General features: G+C 30.4%; 1 protein-coding gene across 1 annotated transcript in view; it reads left to right on the plus strand.

Moving 5' to 3' along the window:
• l(3)07882 (Nucleolar protein 14 homolog l(3)07882) overlaps nt 1-23,145 on the plus strand; it is a 62,154-nt gene extending 39,009 nt beyond the window's left edge. The window contains exons 9-15 of the mRNA XM_075372320.1: nt 4,918-5,070; nt 6,391-6,555; nt 10,531-10,673; nt 14,612-14,807; nt 18,900-19,048; nt 20,359-20,514; nt 22,971-23,145. Coding sequence (XP_075228435.1) covers nt 4,918-5,070; nt 6,391-6,555; nt 10,531-10,673; nt 14,612-14,807; nt 18,900-19,048; nt 20,359-20,514; nt 22,971-23,067 — 1,059 coding nt within the window. The 3' untranslated portion in view covers nt 23,068-23,145. The remainder of the gene's footprint in view (nt 1-4,917; nt 5,071-6,390; nt 6,556-10,530; nt 10,674-14,611; nt 14,808-18,899; nt 19,049-20,358; nt 20,515-22,970) is intronic.
• The last annotated feature ends 600 nt before the right edge of the window (nt 23,146-23,745 follow it).

Consider the following 23,745-nt stretch of genomic DNA (forward strand, 5'->3'; position numbering starts at 1 on the left):
AAAAAAGAAAAACCGAATCACGTACAACTAATTTTTATATAATTTTCGAAATTTAATTATTTAATTTTTTTTTTTTTTACACTTATGAACATTATTCAGTGGAATGTTAGAGGTATTCGGTCCCGCATTGAAGATATTAGAGTACTAGCGCACACACATGATCCACTAATCATGTGTTTCCAAGAGACTCACCTTCTACAACATGACCCAATTACACTCAGAGGATACTTCTATGAGAGATGCGACTACCTAGTAGATAGTAGGGAGAGTGGTGGACTAGCGATTTTCATGAAGAATGGGGTGTCAGCTACAAGAATTCAACTAACCACTCTCATTCCTGCTATTGCAGTAAAGGTCTCTATTCCCTTCAAATTGCATATCTGCAATCTGTATCTCTCACCGAACACTGAGTTCAGTGCTTTAGATGTCTCAAATCTCCTCACGCAAATACCATCTCCATCGTTAATAGTAGGAGACTTCAATGCCCATCATATTTCCTGGGGCTCAACCTTCTGCTCCACTCGAGGAAATAGGATAAACATATTGAGACAAGACTTTGACCTTTGCCTACTGAATGATGGATCATACACATTTATGTCCTTATCAACTGGTACTGTATCTAACCTTGATCTCTCCATATGCTCACCGAATGTGCTCCCTCATTTTAATTGGTCTGTTTGTGACTTTCACGGCAGTGATCATAGACCAATTATTATTGGTTTCGGTGTAGACTGCGAGATTAAAAGAAGGCCACGGAGATGGATTGTTGAAAAGGCAGATTGGAACAGATACCATAAAGCATTCCAATCAGTATGACGATGGAGCGAACATCCTCGACCAATATTCTTCTTTTACGTCCATGATACTTGAGAATGCCAACAGATATATCCCACAAACATAGGGTAATCCTAGACGTCCTTTCGTTCCATGGTGGAACGATGATTGCAAATATGCTATTAGGAATCCACGGCAGGCACTACGCAAATTTAATCGTAGGCCTACAACAGAACATCTAAATTTATACCGCAGGGCTAGAGCGGTGTGCCGTCGAGTATTCGTGGACGCTAAGAGGAATTCATGGAAGAAATACGTGAGCACTATCTCACGCACTACTCCCACGTCTACTGTATGGAAGAAAATTCGTGCAATTTTCGGTTCACTGAAACAATCTATTCTCAGTCTTATTGATGAATGAGAACTCCTTTCATCATCCTCAGAAGTGGCAAATAGTCTAGCAAAATCTTTCCGCTCGGTGTCTCTCACCTCATCATATAATAACGATTTTCAACGTTACAAGATACAAATAGAAGTATTATCGTTAAACATTGGTGATTCGGTTGGTGAATTAAACACTCCATTCGTATTTAAAGAATTGTTACATGCACTTAAAAACTCACGGGACACTTCCCCTGGACCAGACAACATTCGCCTTTCCATGCTTTCACACCTTCCTAATTCGGTACTACAACAACTTTTGAATATTTTCAACGGTTTATTCTCCGAACAAGTCTTCCCACCCGGCTGGTCAGAAGCATTTATTATACCAGTACTAAAACCTGGTAAAGACCAAACGAACCCCTCAAGCTACTGCCCTATTTCATTGACAAGCGTTTTGTGTAAAATAATGGAGTGAATGGTAAACCGCAGACTTACATGATACTTGGAGAAACATGGCTTTCTATCTCCAGAACAGTGTGGTTTTCGACAAGGACGATCTTCTATTGACCATTTAGTGTCACTAGAAACAGCCATACAAAACGCTTTCCTAAATCGGCAGCACCTCGTCGCTATCTTCTTCGATATAAAAAAGGCGTATGACACAGCCTGACGATGTGGTATTCTTAACACTCTCAAAGAATGGGGAATCAAGGGCAATATGCTTGCTTTTATCCGGGGATTCTTAAATCACCGAACGGCTCGTGTTCGTGTGGATGATTCGCTCTCAGGTAGTGTCATCTTGGAGAATGGAGTGCCCCAAGGTAGTGTATTAAGTGCCACCTTATTTTCTGTAGCCATAAACGATATTACCAAATATGTGCAGGCTCCTGTCTCATGCTCTCTATTTGCTGACGACTTTGCTATCTACATTGCAAGCCGTTCAGCACCTACAGCAGAGAGACTACTGCAGAACACTATATCTCGCCTTGAAGCTTGGTCCAGGATTACTGGTTTCACATTTTCATCCGAAAAAAATAAATGTGTAGTTTTTTCTCGGCTACGAAACCATTCCATTCCGCAAATAATTCTGAACGGTGAGACTATTACTATCTCTACTTTTTTTTAGTCAAGTTTTTAGGTTTATTTTTTGATAGCCGTCTTACTTGGGTCAAACATTTAAAAAAATTGAAAACAAAATTTTCCAAACTTCTAGATATGATGCGAGTCCTTAATAACACCAACTGGGGAGCCGATAGATCATGTATGATACGTTTTTACTATTCCTTTGTTCGCTCCCGTTTAGATTATGGTTGTGTCGCCTACTCTTCAGCTCGTCAAACCGTGCTTAAAATGCTGGATAGCGTACATCATGCTTTCCTTCGGCTTGCCACAGGCGCGTTTAGATCAAGTCGTGTCGCAAGCTTACTTGTAGACTGTGGTGAACCATCACTTTGGGATAGACGAGACCAGCTCTTATTATCTTATTTTGCTCGTCTCAGAGGACAGCCAAATCACCCGGTTCTTGACTCGGTCTTTAGAAATCCTAATCTAGGAAAGTATGAGGACCATCCACGTCGTACTGCACCTGTAGGTGTCCGTACCTGGCGTCTGCTGCAGCATATAAATGTTGACACACCGTCATTCTTTCCTATGTACCCTTGCTCATATCCTCCATGGAGAATAAACCTCATAAATTTTAATTTTGACCTGACTACATACAATAAACAATCAGCACCATCTATTGTCTTTCAACAAATGTTTCAGTGTGTTCTCTCCAGGATGAAACCAGGCGCGGTTGTATACACTGATGGATCGAAACAAAATGACACAGTTGGGTGTGCATTTGTTGTCAATGAGAGAACTTATATGTTTGGTCTACCCGGTATTACGAGTGTGTTTACCGCTGAACTATATGCTATAAATAAGGCTCTGAACATCATTAACCCTAAATATAGAAAAATTCTTATTTGCAGTGACTCGTGTAGTGCTCTCCAAGCCTTAAAAAACTTTTATTCCAAACATCCTATCGTCATTGTAATTTACAACGCAATCGCTGAGTTGAATAATCGCAACACAGAATTAAGTTTTTGCTGGGTCCCTAGCCACGTAGGGATTCCAGGTAATGAACATGCAGATTCCTCTGCCAAAGAAGCATGTAAAACCAGCCTCCTTTCACCACCCTAGTTGCTACTTCTGATTTCATTAACTATGTAAAACAATTATTAAGAACAAGGTGGCAAGGTGATTGGACAGCTACCGTTGATAATAAACTCCGTCAGATTAAAGATTCTGTATTACCATGGAACTCCTCATACAGAAAACCCCGGCGTGAGGAAGTAGTTCTCTGTCGATTGCGGATAGGACACATGAGGGTCACACACGAGTACCTGTTTACAAGAAGACAACCACCTTTATGCGCACGATGCAACTGCTGCGTGACTGTGCACCACATACTCGTGGACTGCGAATGTTATGCGGCATTACGTCGTAAATTTAAACTACCCAGTAACATCCGTGGTATCTTGTGTAATGATAAAGAGGTTTTAAACCGGATGTTTCTGTTTTTACGTAGTATAGGGTTAATACAAAAAATTTAATTAGTATGTATTGTTTTGTAATTGTATGCATTGTTTTTGTTATCCGCGTAGCGAACCTTTTACACTCCCTATCGGAATTTTTTTTTTTTTTTATATATATATATTCATATTTTTTTGTTTGTTTTTTTAATTCGTCTGTGATATTAGTTGTAAGATTTTTGTGATATTAGTAAGACTTTAAACATAATAGTTTTAAGTTTTATTTCTTTTTAGTTTTAAGTTTTATTTATTTTTAATATGATAGTTTTTAACGTAGTTTTAAGTTACATGTTAGTGTTTTTGTTATCCGAGAATGGGCCTTTTACACCCATTCCGGATTTTGTTTCCTGTGATAGTAGTTTTAAGTTTAAATTTTATGTAACAATTTTAATTACTTTTATGTATTTATTTATTTTCCGGGCGATGATAACGTCCAACCGTTTTTCGCCCTAAAAAAAAAAAAAAATAACAATTACTACAAAATCATCAGATTTATATACCGGACCCTATATTATATGATCAATTTTCTTGTGTCAGAGAATTACCAATAGTTAAAACCTTGCTTTTACTCTATGTCCTGCTTCATAGTATTGCTGATTAAGTACAAATACCTAAAACAAGTTTTTGCTTGTAGGTAATTGTCCTCATTAGAAACCAATTAGTATTTAAAAAGGTTTTTAGGAATAATAGACATTAGATCCTATTATTTATTCCTGTCAATGTATTCTTTTAAAATCATATTAAATTTTATGTATCATTTTTCTTGATGATTCCTTTTCTGAAAAATAGAATATTATTCCCCTTTAGAATTTTTTTCATTATTTTCACCAGCCTTCATGATGGAGTTTCAATCTCAGTTGTGCAACATATTTTTCAGATGTTAAATATTTCCTTACCTCATTCTTTCACCTAGATTGGCATCAGGAAGGCTCTTAATCTATGAAACTATTAACTAATTTCAGAACAGAAAGGGAAGAATGGTTTTAAATAGATTTTCATTCATTTAATGGACAGTATTATATTAGTTAAATTCTTGGTAGTTTTCTATCATACTTGTAATTAATTAAATTATTCATTAAATAAGTAAGAACTAATCATTTACTGCTAAAGAATTTTAAGAAAAGTTTCATTATATAATCTTTTAAAATAATTTTTGATTATGAATTTATGCTTTTATTTAAAGGTAGTATGGAAACTTCTTGATAGGTTAGCACCACACTTTTTTGATCTCACACAATTTTCTCCAGAAAATTCTGCTCGATGTCTTTTGGAAGTATTACGAGAAAAACATGAGGACTTCAAAAACTATCCTCATAGATTTCCTGAAGTTGATACTGTAAGGATTATAATTGTTTCATTCATGTAATTAGAATAGAATTTAGTTTAGAATAATGATAAAAAAGTAGATTGTATTTTAAGCTATTAAATCATTGTTTCTTTTATCTCTTTTGATGATCAGTAAAATTTCCTACAAAGGTTTAATTAATAATTATCTATATCACATGCACTATTGAGTAGTAGTTTTGTATAATTTATGAACCTGTTTTTGCATTTTTTATAGTAGCTGTTCTGTGGCCAAAGATTGAGAAAAAAATTGCTAGTTACTGTCAGGGCTCAGTACAAAAAAACATAATTTGCAGTTACATTTAGAGCTTATTCTTTTCTTAAACATTTTTATCAGAAACATCTTTTATCTTTGGCTAAGACAAAGCAAAAATCAAAGTTAAAAACTGTTAATTATGTTATATGTAACTTATTTTATCAAAGTAATTAATTTCATCAATTTTGTTTTGCAATTTTTATTTAAATCAAAGCATTTACTATGGTTTTCCTTAAAGTTATGAAAATTTTAAATGCCTATTATGAAAATAGTTATTTTTCTTTAAAATTTGTTGTAAATTAGAAAAATTTGAGGACAGTTTCAGTATTTCAGAAAATAGCTTTTTTGTGATATTTTCAAACTTTTTTTTGCAGTGTTATCTTTTAATAGCGCTTTTGAACTCTGATGGTTTATCTGCAGTTAATATAAATATTTGGTTATAGGTAATCTGTTGTTGTTGTAGTCTGAATATGGTATATTTATATTAATTAATGATTGATTAATTAATTAATTAATCAATTAGGTTTTAAAGTACTTTTAAGCAATCTTTTAAATAAGGTTATCTCATATAATATATTTGTTTAATAGAAATTGATAAAATTATTAGTCATCACATAAGGCAGTATTTTGGAAAACAAAGTAATTAATATTTAGCTAACTTTTATAAAATTGTTACGCTTAGTTTACTCTAAATGGTATCATATTCATTATATTAATACTTCTTACATCTTTCTTTTGTGTTAATCAAGGTTTTCTTAATTATTTTAATGAAAAAGTCAAAACTCTCAATAGAGTTCTGACATTTTCAATTTAATTTCAATAAATGAATTTGCCTCTTAATTGTAAATTTGGTTAAGTTAAGAACCACTAAATTTGTTATTGATTATGTATAAGTAGAACATGCAAAAAATAACTAATTGTTTCTGTTATTTGAAGGTGTTTAAAAAAATACCATTTTTTTAAATAAATGGATATTTTCTTCAATAAATAAATGATTAATTTTGAAAAATGATATATATATATTTTTCTTTAATTTTATATTTTGTCTTTTTGCAGCTTGTATTCTTGAAGTTAGTGTCATTATTGTTTCCAACTAGTGATGCCAGACACCAAGTCACGACACCAGCTTTTGTGTTTCTTGTTCAGATTTTAAATCAGTGTAGAGTAAATGGCAGGAAAGCTATTTCTATGGGATTGTTTGTTGTTACATTAATATTAGAGGTCTGTATCTGAACAAACATGTTTAAATTTTGTTAATTTAAATTTAATTTCAAAAGTAATAGCGCTTATGGGTTTCATTTAACAGAATGTAAATAGCTGTTTTAATAATTTAATAAAATTATTCAGTTCAATGAATCTGCCTAAACACTGCCCTGTGCAGGATGGCTATAGGGATTCTGTATTTTAAATCCAAAATGGCAGTGTCCAACTGGTTCTGATTTCTGAATAATCTTCATTTAGAATGGTTCAAGCAGCTACAATTGTGTTTTGTAGATACAAAGTTCTTTTGTATATATAAAAGATTACAAATATCTTTATAAAAACAGCTGTGACTAGATACATTTTTTATGTATTTATAGTCACAGCTGCTGTAGCAGCTGAGTAGTGAATGTTCAGGACTTGGTTCGAGACTGTTTTTTAACTTTTATTTTCTTCTTACATTCTAATGCAGGTAATTTTTTTATTTTATTATATTTATAAGCATATGGAAAATAAAATCCACGAATTTCATGTTTACTAATTATTATTTTTATTAATAATATGTAATAAACTTTTTTTGATTGATTATACAAATAAGCTACTTGAACTACTTGAAAATCTTTACATGGAGTTTTCTCAAAAATTGGATCAAGTTGGAAGCTGCCGTTTTGGATTTGAAGTAAGGACCCTTCCTTCTACCATCCAACATCAATAAACTCCATTGTAAATTGACTAGGTGCCCATGTAAACAGTAAAATATTACTAATTTTTGGATGTAATTCCATCACTCTTTCTTTTATAAATAACTACATAGAATTATTGTTTGTAGAACTGAATTTTTCAATTCAATAATTCATTAAAATAGTAAAGAATTAATTTAGGGTAAAGTACCTTTTTGAATTTTATGGTGGAGGCAGATTCATTGAATAATATTTCTAAATAAAAATTAGTGTAAAAATTTTAACAAAATCATACTTAATATCAATCATAGTCTTCACTGATTACCTGATTGTATTCAAAGCAGTTGTGTAAAATATTTTTTTTTCATTTATACTTTGTTGTTTGACGGGGAGAAAGTATATGGCTTGATAATTAGGCCTACAAGTGGTATATATTTGGTTTTGTAATGAAATTTTTACTTTTGAGTTGGAACATGAATTTTCCAGGTCATTACATTAGAAAATAGTATACTTCAAGGCAGTGTTTTAAATGTTGCATTGTTTGCTATGGCAGCAAATAGATTTGCAAAATATGTAAACAAACCCATCAAGTGTTCACTGAATTGAGTTTTGTTTCTTGTCATCAAGTTCCATGTTGTCTACCAAATTTTTACAACAAAATTTGATTGAAAGTTTGCTACTTATTCGTAAATTAAACTGATTTTCCTTTTTTAATAATAGTTACATTATCATCATTAATATATGCATTATGCATTTATTTTTGATTTATAATATTTTATTTTAGATTTTGATCTATTTTTGGTTTTATATTATAGTCATAATTTTATATTATAGGTTATAGTCAGATAAACACAATAGTATTTTTTATATTGATTATCTACAGTAAATATGTCTCAACATTTCAATTTTTAAAAATTTAATTGTAATCATAATTTACATATGTACGTAATTTCATAGATTCTGACTAAGTTGAGATGACTGCAGAAGTGCGCAACATGAAGAAAGAATATAAGATTTTAATATTGAGAAATTAATAATTTATAATTAATTTTTCTAATTAGAGTTGTGATCTGTTACCTCATTGTTACTCAGTGCTAAGTGTACTGAGTATTTCTGCAACCTTTAGAACCACCTGCTTCTGTTAGAAAAAGAAAAAAATTATTGAAAGAGATGAATTGAATTATTAAAAATGATATGTTTTGGTAGTTCTAATGAAACAATAATTGTATGGTATTTTACTACGTAATGTCTGTAGGTAGTATAAGCATCAATACAATATTCATACAACATGATCTGCTAGTTCACCCTTTAAAACCTGGAGAATGATTACATTAATGTAATTATATTTTGTATTAAAAAACTGAATGTCTTCAATAATCTACGGGTGGAAGCAGCTATGTTGTGTTATTTAGTATAAGAATCTTTCTCTTTAATACTATTTTTGAGAGAAAGAATGAAGAAACAAATAAACGTTTAATAAATCCAAATGAAGACTACTTGCTTAATAGAAATAATGGAAAATTTTTCAGAATAACTACAAGTGAAATTGAAAACACAAATGCAACATACATGCTATCAATTGGGCAATTAACTGGCGACCACTGTAACAGTACCTATTTCATTTTAGTATAATCTTCTTGGTATAGCATCTGTTAGCATAAGATGAACAGTGTTTTCAGCGTAAGTTTTTTATTGGGTGTCATAAAGTGGAGCATTTATATTGTTATTCGCGAGTTCAATTGCTGTTACCAGTCTAATTTTAATACTGCAGTTAGTGAGATGAAACAATCATGTAGGCTGAAAAGATCTCATACCATTTGTTTATATATTCGTAATGTTTAGACAACTTTTATATTTAGTTGGCTGCATAAATGTGTGATAACACAAAATAGTTTATTACAATGTGTATTTAACATTAGTATTAGGTAATTTGTTCCCAATGTGCGAAAAGTGTGGCACTAATACCTAACCTAGGGTGAAACATCTTTTATCTTCTTATTCTATGATACAAGGCAAGGAGAGGTGAGAAATAGCGTGTTGTAAAAAATAAGTGTAATGTTAAAGAAAGTGTTGAAGAAGTGTTAAAGAAATGATATTTTAAGAAGCCACTAAAAAAAAGTGTTTTCCTTTTATTAGCAATGTTAGTAATATAAGTAGTGTATGATTTTAGAGTATGTGTTTTGTTTATTAATCCTTTTAAATTGACTTCTTGAATGTGATTGCCTCTTAACGTGTATCGCCTAAATTCCTGCATACTTGATATGTATCAATGCATTTTTCTTGTAATTACTGTTGTAATACTTGTCTTTATGACAGATACACTTTATTTTAAACATATATTTTTCTTGTAGCAGAAAAAAAATCTTTTAAACACATTTACAACCTTTTTTTATCATTGTGATATTTGTTTTGTGTATAGTTGTTTATTATTACTTGAGCACTGACAGTTTTTGCTTTTCTTGATGCTTGATGGTTATGAATATTTTATTGTGAATTTATGTTAGAAAAACAATAATGTACTTTAGAGAATTTGGGTGCTCTGTAGGTATAAATAAAATTTTCTTATAATGTTTACTCATATTTTAATAATTATAATGGCTAGCAGACTACTATAATTATTGACAAATATGCTATAATGGTAAGTGAATACAGTCTTAAGCAATAATATTAGTGAGCTACTTTTTTAAATTCAATTTCTTATAACTGGTTAATATTCATCAGGATTATATATATATCAGTCGTATAAAGTTATTCACTGTAGTATTCTGTTTATACTTCCTTATAAATCTTTAAAAAATAATCGTAAGAAATTGTTTACATCATAAGATATGTAACTAGTATCTAGTATGTATTACTAAATTTATTCTAATATTTTTGTTAATGCTTTGGTTGCAAAAATTCTATTACGTCTTTATAAATGCACTATAAAATTTGTAGATTGAATCTTCAGAAGAGCTGCATGATTAAAACTAATTGCTTCTGGGAATGTTCTGTTTATGTTGAGACATTTCCTATTATACAAGCCATTTTAGAAGGGTTTTAGGGCCATTTTAAAAGAAAAAACTTTTTGCGACAAAGACTTTGTAAAGGTTAAATTCTTTTCGAAATCTTTATTATTACATAAACTGAAAAAATCTTTGAAAAATTTAGGCAAAGCTTGGTAATCTTTGTCATTTATAATCTGACTAATACAGTTCTTTTTTATGTCTAGTTAGCAAGCATGGACTGTACTCTATCCTAGTAACAATAAACTTCAATAATTTATAAAAGTGAAAATAATGTGTACCAAATTTTATTTAAAAAATTATTTTTCCAGTACTCATCATTGTCAAAGAGGTATTCCCCTGAAGTTTTTAATTTTCTTCAGGGAATTTTAGAAATGGCAGTACCTGATGAAAAAGTATCTTTGCCTTACTGTAAAGCTGGTTATCATCCACTTATATTGAAGTCATCATATGTGTAAGTTTTACGTCACTAAAATTCTAGAATATTTCTGGTTTGGTTATAACTGCCTCTATTTTGTAAAGGTTCAAAACTTTTTAGAATGGCCACCCTGAAAAGTCACGCTTTTCAGGGTGGCCATTATCTTTTTAATTGTAGTGCATCTCTCTGATGCTGCCTAGGCTTTGTATTGTGCACTGGTGAGGTCGAATGATTTCTTATGATAATGCTCAGCGCACATATACAAAACTATTACTAACTTCCCCTATTATATAGGATGTGGCAGAACCGATTAAGCGGTTTGTGGGGGGGGGGGGGTCAATGTTTGGGTGTAGGTGGGGGTAGGCAATGCACATGGTTTCCCTCTGTTCTGTTAGTGACCCCATTTCAATAGCCAACATGATTTGGATCGGAGCACAACATGGCTTTGCCATGCATGCAAAGTAAAATTTCTGCTACTGAGCTGAAAATAACCCCCAAATTATTCATGTTCATTCCCCTAAACTTTTCTGCAACTTTGATTGAAAGAGACAGTTGAAAAAGAGGGAATGGGGACTTGTGGTTCCAACTGGATGGGGCATCAGCTTACATAGCCTGAAATTCACTCAGTGTTTTGAGAGAAATTTTTCCTGGACGTTTGGTCTCTCTGAGGGGAGATGTGGATGACCTGTGCTGTTACTCAATTTGAGCATTTGTGATTTCTTTCTTTGGGGATGTCTAAAGGAAAAGGTATTTATAAACGTTGCCCTCATAACCTACCAGAGCTAAGGGAATGGATTACTGAAGAAGTTAACACCATATCCCGCGATATGTGTGAATGAGCTGTACAAAGCTTTAGAAATTTCCAGAAATATGTTGCTGCTAACAGCCAGCATCTTGAGGACATTATTTTCAAAACTTAATGAATGTTAAATGGTATGTACTGCTAATTTAGAAAATAAAAACATTTTTTCTCCATTTACCCCCTTATTTTTTTACAACTTCTCATAACTGCTTAATTGTTTCTGCTGCACCCTCTATAAATGCATTTTATTTCACAAGAAAAAATGATACATTAATTTGGTGTTTTCTCTGACTGTAATGATGATATGAAAATAGAGTTAATTTCCTCTTGTAGGGTAGAACTTTCATTTTGTTGGGCATAGGACTTGCTAATTTTAAATATTTTAATCATTTACATTACAGTTAAATCTACGAGAGAAACTTTACATTGTGCTTGATGTGACATTTCTGTTCTATACAATAAAATAATGTAATTTAACTTACCAATGCCAAAAAATCATGATAAAAATCTGTGTAAAAGTATAGCACCACCACTTTAGAATTAGATTTACAACGTAAATTGTGGTGCTGAAGAATTCTTATCGTAATTGCTATACATGAAAAATTAAAGTATTGTTTGTCATTTTTCATAGGTATTTTAAAAATGGATTGTGATCAACTGAAAATTATAAAATTGTGGCTGATGGTGTCATTGTACTTTAAAAGCACTATACTAGTGCTTTATTCTAGTGTATTCTAGTGTTGTCTTAAGTTTTCCCCTAGTCATGAAGTCATTATATTTTTTTATTTTAATTAGTAAAGGAAAAAATAAAATTAGTATTAAGAGACTAATTTGGTAAAAAATTACCAAATTTGTTGAATTGATGAATTTAATGATTAATGAGTGTACAGTACTTTTTATGCTATAAAAACTATAAAGTTAACTAGAAGTTGGTGTTATGTAGAATGTTTTTTGATATGTGCCACGATTTACTTGAGCGCACTCATAAACCCACTATATATAAACATCACTCATTTAAACACTCTGTACGTGCAAGTAGTGTTTATAATGGAAGAGGATCTAGGAAAACAGAAAATTCTCTGTAGAAAATGTAAGAACAGAATACTCATGGAATACAGAATAATTATTTGAATGTTTAGAGTATTGAATTTTATTGTATTTAAAAAAAATAAATTAAAATGCTGGAAGTTTATAATGAAGTTCATTTGTACTGAAGTACAGTTGGAGTATTCTGTTTGCTTGTGTTAAGTATCTTAACTACTCAAAATCTAGTCTTGAGTGAAAATTCTTGAGTGTTGTTGCACAATTTAATTTTGTTAGACAAAGATCATTTCCATTTAAGAAATGTTAACAAACAAAACAGTAGATTTTTTATCGCAAATAATGTTATCTTGTACATGAATACCTATTGAATTGTGAAAAATTAACTAATTTTGTACGAAGTACCTGTGTTTGGAGACATTGGTTTTTAAAATTTTTTAAGTAAACTTTGAAACAGTAACAGTTTCAGTTCATTGATTTGCAGGTATCCTTAAACATTTTTTTGATATTTAATTATGGATGTCTTAAATAAAAGAATGATGAACTAAGAAGATATGTCCAAAAAAAAGAGGTGGTGCATTTTATTTTACAAGAATATCTACGGAGTATTTTACGAACATCCCAACCTTCTAGGGGAAGACAGGCCCACCCGCCTTGTGATGCTTCCGGTCGCCCCCCTCCCACTGTTCCTAGCCCTGATAGGCTTTAACAGGAAAGTATTTTACAAACAGATGAAACAGATGAAACCAGAGTTTTTTACGAACAGATATTGTTTATTGTATCCTATTGTTTCTTGGAATGGGAATATTAATTTGCCATCAAGATCTCCAGATTTAATTGAATGTATTATTTATTTTTGTGGGGTTATTTACAAGCACATGTTTACAAAGAAAAATAAGAGTAATTGAAGAATTGAAAAACATTACTGAGAAAAATAACATGTTGCTGGAATATATAGTCAAAGAATCAAATTGAAGGATGTATTCTCATCAACTAAACGCCTGATATTATTTTTAAAAAGTAAGGCAAAATAAAACAGTCTACATGAATTATATATGTATTTTTAATACTGTACTTCCAGTGCTATGAATTGGTTGCGCCTAAAAAAAAATTATATATATATAATATGACAAGAAAGTGCAACTTTCTGCAGTTACTATGACTGTTTGGTCACAGGCAATACAGTGTACTTAAAATAGTTGTGATTTAATTAAATATTTAAAAAAGAAATAAATGTAATTGATAGAGAATGTATAAAAAGGTATTATATAATTGTTGTCAGTGTCCTAGCAGCTGCATAGGCACACTATCTTTTTTAACAGATGCAGCATTTGTATACCTTTTCAATGATTTGTATGATGTGTATACTTTTATTTATCAAATCTTAGGAAATGTTAATTTCCATAACATTTAGGATTGTATCAATAAAAAAAATTATGTTGATGTTAACAACGTAATGTTTTTCAAGACATTATAAATTATGTCTTGAAAAACATTCTGTTGTCTATTAAAAGTTATAATATTTGAATGTAACTGCAGAAGGAGTATAGATAATTGAACCTAAAAAGTTAATGTTTTTGTTTTTATCTGTGCTTGTTTTGTTGAATGATATTTGAAATGGTCATTGTTAAAAAAAAATCAACCACAAATTTCCATTTTCCATACTATTTATAGTAAAACAGATAATAAAAATAGTAGCTTAGTGTGTTAATGCAGAAATAATTATAAACTCTAACAATGTATACTTTTAAAAGGTAGAATAGTTTAAACACAGGTATCATCTTTAATGGGTATATTATAATATTAAATAATTATTTTGGATCCCATCAATAAATTGGTTAATAAACTTGAGGCACTATTAATATTCTTCTTTCATTTTACTTATTTAAGAATTAGTATAAAAGAAAAAGGTGTTAGCTGTTACCTTTTTGTATTACAGTAGATAATCAAGAAAGAGGACAATACTACTTTTTTACAGTGGAATGCTCATGGTTTAGTGGTTGAGCATCACTAGTTGCTATGCAAAGAGAGAATTGATTACCATCCCTCTTAATGATAAACATCTGAAAATATTTTATTTGTACATTTTTTAATTGTAATTTAAATTAATTCTAAAAAAATGGTTTTTTAGGAATAGGAGTGATGAAAATGGAAGGTTATCTTTGTGTACTTTGTCAGAAGAGGATGTATCAGTTGATGATAGTTTTAGAATAAATGCATTATTCACTGTTATTCGACTTCTTGCAATTGCATGTAATCAGTTTGAACACATACCATCATTTAAGATTATTTTTGGTCCTATAAATAAATTGCTTAATAAACTAGAGGTAATATTCTTTACTCATTTATTTAAGGATTACTATAAAAGAAGATAATGTTAATTTAGTTGTTACATTAATTTTTTTTTTTTAATTATTGCAGAAACTCATTGTGCTACTAAACCATAATAATTGATCATCTTCAGTAGCTCACCTTTTGTTTAAAAAGAAAGAGGATTAATATATAACATTTCTAAAGCCTGATAAATAATATTCTAGTTTCTATTATGGATTTAATTTGTATATTTATCTAACATTTACTTTTTTTATTTACTATACTAAAATATAAAAATAAAATGGTACAGAATTTTTTGAGATGTTTATAGGGATATTTGTGTGGTCTTTTGACCTGAAATTGACATCAAACTTTTACATGTAACATTTTATTATTTGGTTTTTGCTAAGGGGAGTATTGTCCTGTTATTATGAAAGTCTCATAGATGATGGACAAATTTGGGATCAAGTCCCATAGACAGTGTGATATATCTCTCCTACATTAAAGTAATTAACCTTGTAGTTAAAATAACAATTTCATCCAAGAAACAATATATATTTTTCAAAACATTAATGACTTGCATATATTCAGAACTGTAGAATTGCTTAAGGCTGTTTTTGCTGGTTGTGCAATACCAAATAAATCTAATATTTTCATTTAAAATATTTCAAAAAAAAAAAATTAATTAAATTCTTATTTCCTTATTTATAAATTACTATAGAGTAAGATAACATATATATTTTTTTTTTTTACTCAAGGAGAGTTTTACTCTTTGATCTTCTCCACAATCACCAAATGTTAAATGCAGCTTACTATTACCTGCTGCTACAGTCAACAAAAGCTGCCTACCAAAATAAAAGATGGGGTATGCTCATCAGAAATGTCATCCTTCTCCTTGATAATGCCAGATCACACACTGCAATTTTGACAAGGGATAAATTGGAAAAAATGCACTTGGAAACCCTCAAACACCCTCCCTACAGTCCACATTTGTCCTCCTGTGACTATATTTGTTTGTGCCCTTGAAAGAATCACTTGGAAGGGAATAATTTGAAAACAATGAAGACGTTGAGGAGCGCATGTGCAATTGGTTGAAGACTTGTCCTCAAATGTTTTATGAACAAGAAATATTCAAGCTTCCAAATTGTTGGCAAAAGTGTGTAGATTGTGCAGGAGACAATATAGAGAAATTAAATTTAAAGCAACTGATGACCATTATGTTTACAATTAGCTTCAAACTTGATTCATTATATATATTAAATAAAGATATATGCTAAGAATTTAGCATATATAATTTTCTTTATATATCAATTATCTAAATATATATAATTTTTTTTTCTTATATATTATATATATTTAGATATAAGATATATAAAGAAAATTATAATGCTAAATTCTTAGCAAATATCTTTATTTAATATATAAATAATGAATCAAGTTTGAAGCTAATTTTAATCATAGTGGTCTAAATTAAATGGAGAAAAAAATTATGATACTCTGCATTACAATCATCACTTGCATTCTCCATAAAAGTTGGCTGGAAAAATTTTTTAACTAAGTGGAGTTTCGTTTTTTAAGATTGTTGACTAAGCTAAAAAGAAAATCAACGTCTACCATAAAGTTATGCATTGGCTCATGGAACCTGTTGTAAAAGAACATGGCATTAAACATTTTATTTGAGATTTGGACATTCTTGAATATTTTCTTTTCTTCTGAAACATGGCATCTTACAGATGCATTTATAGCAAAAAATCGTATTCTATGGATTCTGTGAAGACTTAGATTTATCATGAAAATCCTATGCAATTTGCAAAATGTTTAAATATAATATCAAATTATATCTCATAATAGTTATGATACTATTTAATGTTTTATGACATTGCTTTCTTTTTGTAGTGTTATTATTTTGTAGAAATAAAGTATAGTAACAGTTATTTTTAATAACATGTAGTATTATAGGTTTCTGTTTGTTATTGACAGAATAGATTGCCTAAGCTGTTAAGATCAGTTTCTGTTTGTTGTTTATGTATTATAAGTACCTTTCTTGGTCACTGTCTTTTGCGTCTTCAGTAACCTTGTGGTATCTAAAATATCAAAATAAATGTGTTGTAAACAAATCAGTTCAATTAAAATTATTATTAGTTTTGTTAGATGTGAACTAACAAAATGTTGCAGATTTAATGTGTGAAAAGCCAGTAAAAAATTATGATTTGAAATTTCAAAAGAAAGCTTGCTTGATGATTGTGTTAGATTTAATAAAAAATGGGCAATTTGGTAGCATTGGCAACTGGTGGGGGATGCTCATGAAAGATTTCAGTTTTCTAGTTAAGTACCGATCAGTTGAATTGCTAGTAATGCTGGGTCAAAGTATGTGTACTTTCTGCTGAAAGCCTTTGTGCCCGTGCGGACTCAAAATCTTCAATACATTCCATGTAATGTTAACTCATTTAGCATGGTGCTGTAAGTCATGTATGTGCTGCTGTGACAGCTCTCCTTTTATGAATAAATGGTTTGCTCAACCATCATGGGTATACTGTTTACTTATTTTTTGAATGAAATAACTAAATATACTGTGCTTTATACATTTTTACTAAATTCTTAAAAGTTTTAAAAATATATTAATTAATAATGAATATAGTTTCTTTGTTCTTTCAGTTTTAATTTAATATAATTGGAATCCTTAAATATTATAAATAAAATAAAACAAAGAAAATTTTGTAATAAATTTGTTACTTTTAAATTTATCTACCAATACAATCTTTCCATAATACCTGTCAAGTAGTTGGAATCAGTTATTTAACACAGTTTTTCTTATTCTCCAAGTGTTATTTACCTCATTTATAATTATGTCTACGTTAGTGTCAAGTAATGTCATTTACTGTAAGTACATACTTTTTTTCATTGTTGTATTATACTTTGTCTAATATTCCAATTAAGCCTTCTGCATCTTTGTTTCAACTAATTTCCAATATCAACCAAATGTGAAACTTCAACCCAGTGGTGGAATTTTGAAGATTCCATATATCTTGGTTCAGTTACCAACATTTGGCATCATTTCATCATCTTTGATGACGCACCATATCACATTCTCTAATACAAACCATGTTGTCTAAGTTCTCTTCTCAAATGATAACTACATTAAAATTGAGAGCTGGTTTTTGGGTTAATTTCTCACCTTTTTGGTGATGAATTAGGAAATTTTTACTTTAATTTGCTTTTACAAATGTTATAATATTTGTGTTTAAATATTCTTCATTGTATTAATTGAATGTATTAAAATCAAATACACTACTCACACAAAAGCTTTCTGTTAGTATTTAAATTGCTGGAAATACGAGGTGTGTTAAAAAAGTAATGAAAATTTTGCGGGTTGTATTAGTCCAATTTTCAGGATTTTTCTGTTGTATTGGTAAACATGTCTGAAAAGTATCTTTATATTTTTAGCAATATTGGATGTTTTGTCAACTGTCAAAAGGATAACATGTTAAAAGGATAATATGTTATGCGTCTATAATATTGTGTGAGAACTTCTCTTTACTTGTGGATGCTTCTACCACCATTTGGTTTTTACCACTTTCTTACTTCTGCAGTTCATTGTTCTACATTTTTGTATTCTTATGCCTCTTTCTCTTCCTATAATTACATCCTATCCTCATGGCTCAATAAAAGAAAATAAAGTAACTTCTAAATTCAACTTGCCATAAACTAGTATTGAAAAGCTTTTTTGTTACCGTACCCTTCCCTTAATTTTTTCTTCTTTTTTTAGGAGACTAAGTATTGTAACCATAAACAATTTTTTGATCTTGCTAGTTTAAAAAAAATATGAAACTTAATTATTTTTAAATAAATATTTTATTTAATATTGATACTTTTTTATTTATCATGCAAGAATGTACTATGAAATAAAATGCTTCTTAGCAGTTTCATAATTTAAATTATTGCAAGCAGTTGTTATAGTTTGCTATGCTGGAGAGATGAGTTCAATATGTGGTTTAAGTCAGAAATTATTTGTAGTATTTATCTCTCATAACTAGATTAATTTCAAAGTTCTCTTTAACTTTTATTATATGCTACCTAAGCAAAAAAATATCATTTGTTTTTTTCAGCACTCAAAGTATCCAACAACGCTGAGGGATGAAATTAATAATTTACAAACAGCTCTGAGCAAAGTATTTAGTCAAAAAGTAGACTATGTTGTTCTTGAAAAGAAAAAACCTAAAGCATTAAGGCTTTATGAACCGTTAATAGAAAAAGTGTGAGTACTTACGTATAATTACTTTAATCTTTTTAATTTTTGGAAAACTTTTATATAAGTTAATTCTTGTTTAGTTTCAATGTTTCCTTTTTTGTTTTTTCAATGTCCTTAGCCCTAAATTAGTTTTAACTGGATTGTGCTTAATCTTTAAATATTCTTCATAAAAGATTTAAACTTTTTTTTCCACCCATGTGAAGAATACAAAACTTATTTGTGATTTACAAACTTATAAATCATTTGCTCTTTTCAATTGAAATTTTAAAAAAATGTTAATGCAGTTTTAATCTGTGCTTTTTGCATTTATTATCGCTTATAACCATAGCAAACAGTTGATACTACTATAAAAAATTGGAAATTGAATTTTATACAGATTATTAACTTAGAATTGAATTTCACCTTAGTTGTCTGAGCAATTATGGCTATCTACTGCTATTTTGAACAAGGTCTTTTTGATTTGGAGAACTGTTCTTTCAAGTTTTTCAATTGAAATATTCTCCTCTTTGGAGGAAAATCATCTTCCCTGTTGTATGAAACTTGTGGTATTTTGGAGGTTTTACGAATTGTGCAAAATATTCATTTTTTTCCATCTAATTATTTTAACACTCTGAATCTTCTCATTCTGAACCATGTGCTTTTGCTTTCACTTCATCTGCATAATATCTTGTACGGCAAGTAATTATATTATAATAAATTATAAGTATTTTACTTCAGCTCTTTAGTCTTTAAAATGCTTCATTTCTTCTCTTATTAATTGTATAATATTCAGCTGAATTGGATTTGAAAACTATCAAAAAAGATGTAAAATATAAACATTTATTACAGTTATGATAACTTGAAGTTCATCCCAATTTTTAGTTTAATTATTACTAATCTGTTTATTTTTAATTATCATATAGTTTAAGTGTGTACCCTTAGATATCTATTTAAACTTTTACTATTGTTTACTTCCATATTAGTTACAGATGATTATTAAACAATGTGTAATTTGTATAATCATTATACGTTTGGTTGTTTCTGTGTAAATAATTCAATCCTATTTTAAATGCACAATTGTTAATTATTTAAAGAAAAAAATTGTGAAAATTGGACTGTAAAACAAAGATGCATGCAATTTTGTGAAATTCTGGCTAAATCTAGTTGAATTTAAAAACTGAACCTTTTTTGAGAAAATATTTATTGTAATTTAAGTATATTTATTTAAATCTGTGAACTATGTATTACATTGGTAAATATGTTATATATTAGATACAGTTAATTTGAAAATTAGATAACTTAAAATTACTATTTACAATTTTCAATATGTTTTACAGCGTTGAAGGTAAGAAGAAAAGGGACATTCCAGAAGAAAAAGCTGAGCAGCAGAAACTCCTTACAAAATATAAAAGGGAAATGAAAGGAGCTTTAAGAGAGATTCGCAGAGACAATGCTTTTCTCAGTAAAGTTAAATTAAAAAATCAGGCCAGGAGGTTTGTAAATTATATACCAGTATAGCATGTAATAATTAATTTATTGCCATTTTGTGGTGTAGCTAGTACATAAACTTGGTTAGACTTATGACATGACAAGAAGTCTGTTATTTTTAGGGATACCATCAATTTCTGTCATTTTTTTAATGAAAAATTAATGCACCTACCTACCAGTGTAAAGACTTAAGACTTTTATTGATCAAACAAATTGCAAGAAGTTTTAATAACATGGCTTTCATCATTCAGATGTAACTACAGCTGATGATTAGCTTTTTATATAATGTTTAAACTTTGTGATATCACCCTTAAAAAACATGCACCATTATTTCCCATTTCAGTGTCAGATCTAAAATATTTGTGATGCTCTTACACTTGAGTGATGTGTATAACGAGTGACTGTAGTAGAAAATCATATCATCTGGTATTAGATAATTCACTTAGTAGTACCTAAATTGTTATTGAAGTGTAATAATGGATATTTTTAATATCTGTGAAGTATTTTATTTTATTTTTTTGCTTTGTGTATGCAGAAGATAATAATTTAAGACATTAAATATCCAATAATGTTAAAGATTTCTCTCCACTATTATGTTATATGTTTATGAATGTGGCTGTATATTTGAATTTTTATATGCATAAGTATAAAAAGCCTTCATAAAAAATAGCTAGTTAAAGAATTGATAAAATATGAAGCATACAGTGTACCATGTATACAATAATACATTATTATAATTTTTATTGTATAATTATACATCCTGACCATGTGTGGAAGATACCCAACTTGTGATGATCCCAGTTACCCTGATGGGCTTTACTGGAGGTCATCTTTTAGACCCTCTAAATCTGATAACACATCACAGTCAGCAAATATCCCAGTTAACTAGGGGCTTGATGTTAAAACACTTATCTTGGTGAAGTAAGCACCCAGGTGCTCCCCTAGCCTCCCGGGTTGTTATTCTATCTAATCATTTATAACGGCTTCAGACCTTCTCAGCCATCCTTGTTAGTGTTAAGAATCTAAGTAAGCCAACAATTATGCTCCATTCCCTTTTGGTTTTCCAATTAACTTGCAGATCAAAATCAGAATTGATCCTTGTGAGCTCTCTTAACTACTTTGGTACCTGGGCAGACATATAAGACATGGTGCACATCATCAGTGACCTTACACAAGCCTGAATTAATCACACCAAATTTGGCCGACCTATCTCAAGTTCGCCAACCTCTCTCAAGTTCAAAAAGAAACTGTGTAATATGCTGATTGGGTAAATCCACCTAACAACCTACATACTTCTAACATCAGGAAAAATATTGTGCATGTAATGGCCATTGGACGGTTCAGTCCACTTGATCTGCCATAAATGGAAACCTTAGTTATCTATTAATTTTATGCGCCCAGAGGTAAGCCTACCTTCTTGGCATCTTAACATAATTACTGGCGGTCAGTTACAAGGATATTAGTGGGCTAATTCCAAAAATAACAAGGACCGCCTTTTAAGAAACAGTCTTATAGGCACCACCCACAGATAACAATAATAGGAGTCACTGCTCTCATAACATTACATTTGATGAGCTCTGACAGGTGAAGCATACAGTATTACATATTCACATACACTCTTACATAGAACACACATGTGGTTCGAAATTAAGCCCCCAATTGGGGTGAAATGCTCTGCAAATACTAAAAAAGCAGAACAAGCCTTTTTGACAGTGTATTGAAAGTTCTCTTTGAATCGAAAATTCTCATCAAGGATAATACTTAGCTACTTCTGCAGCAGGATGTACTGATTTTAATTATACATCCTACCCCTATAGGAGAAGACACCTGTTTTGTGACAATCCTGGTCGCCACACCACTCCTTTGTTCCTAGCCTTGATGGGCGTTACCAGAGATCGTTGTTTAGACACTCTAAAATTGGTAACCCAGCACAGACATTAGTTTGGTCTCTTTTAGGATGCCACTGACGCAAATGCCTTGGCAGACATGTCCATCAGTGTATTTAAAATCTACTATCGGTTGGAAGAGGCCATACGAAGGCCTCTTCATGATTATCAAATTAACTGATTTGTGGAAGTACAAGATTTCCTTCCTCTAACACCGAAGTTTTCACACAAAAACCCTTTCTACATCTAACTTCAATTAGACTGTTCACTCGGATCATTACTTGATTGAATCTTTAAAACCAAAAATATATAGACTGTATTATATTTGTATATAATTATAATTTTCAGCAGCAAATAACAGTAACCTAATTTTGTCACTGCTCGTCTAGTGCTTTTAAATTGTGGAAATTTATTTGGCAGCTTAAAAATTTACACTTTGTGCATGACATTTAAAAATTCACTTACATGTGAACTCCCATGGAGTTTGTTGTTTCTAACAACTTTACCAAATTTCTTTACAAAAAGAATTCTCTGAAGGTTTATAATCTAATATTATATTAATTTTTCTTTTTTAGTGATGAAGAAAGAAAAACAAAAGTGAAACAAATCTACAGTTGGGGTGCTGCTCAAGAAGGAGAATTTAACAAATTAAAAAGAAGGAAAAAACACTGAGTATTGCTATATTCCATACATATAAAAATATCTTTGTATAAATGTAATTATTTAACAATTAAATTATATAATTTGTAATGTAAGTGTTTTACTTTTTTAATCAACTTTGAAAGAAGGAAGGTTTTAAGATTGACCATTTTACATTATTCCTATGAATTACTGAAACCCCACCATTCTTTTATGATAACCCTGTGTAAGGAATTATACAGGGTTAATTAATAACCCTGTATTCCTTATACAATTCATAGGAAGATTGTAGGGAAATTTCTGGTATAGAAATTTATATTGGTATCTCTGAAAGCCTCCAACCCAAAAGTTTGTTTATCAGCTGTTGTAACCACAACGTCAGTTCTTGTATTGTTGTTGCGGTGAGTTTAGTGAGTTACTATTTTCTCGGATAAAGACAAAGCAAAGTATGTTTTATTGATGGCTGAATTAAAAAACGTAACTTTAGTTCAACGTGAATTCGGAAGAGATCCACCACACAAAAATAACATAACACGTTGGTTCAAACAATTTGAAGAAACCGGATCAGTTAAGAAACAGAAATCAACCGGCAGACCAAGTGTACCAGATGAAACGGTTGAACTAATTAGACAATCAGCAATGAGAAGTCCTGGGAAGTCCATCCCCTGTCGAAGCGTCGAATTAGGTATTCCAAAATCAACAGTTCACAAA

This window comes from Lycorma delicatula, chromosome 1, assembly GCF_047948215.1.
Source record: "Lycorma delicatula isolate Av1 chromosome 1, ASM4794821v1, whole genome shotgun sequence".
NCBI classification, from domain to species: domain Eukaryota; kingdom Metazoa; phylum Arthropoda; class Insecta; order Hemiptera; family Fulgoridae; genus Lycorma; species Lycorma delicatula.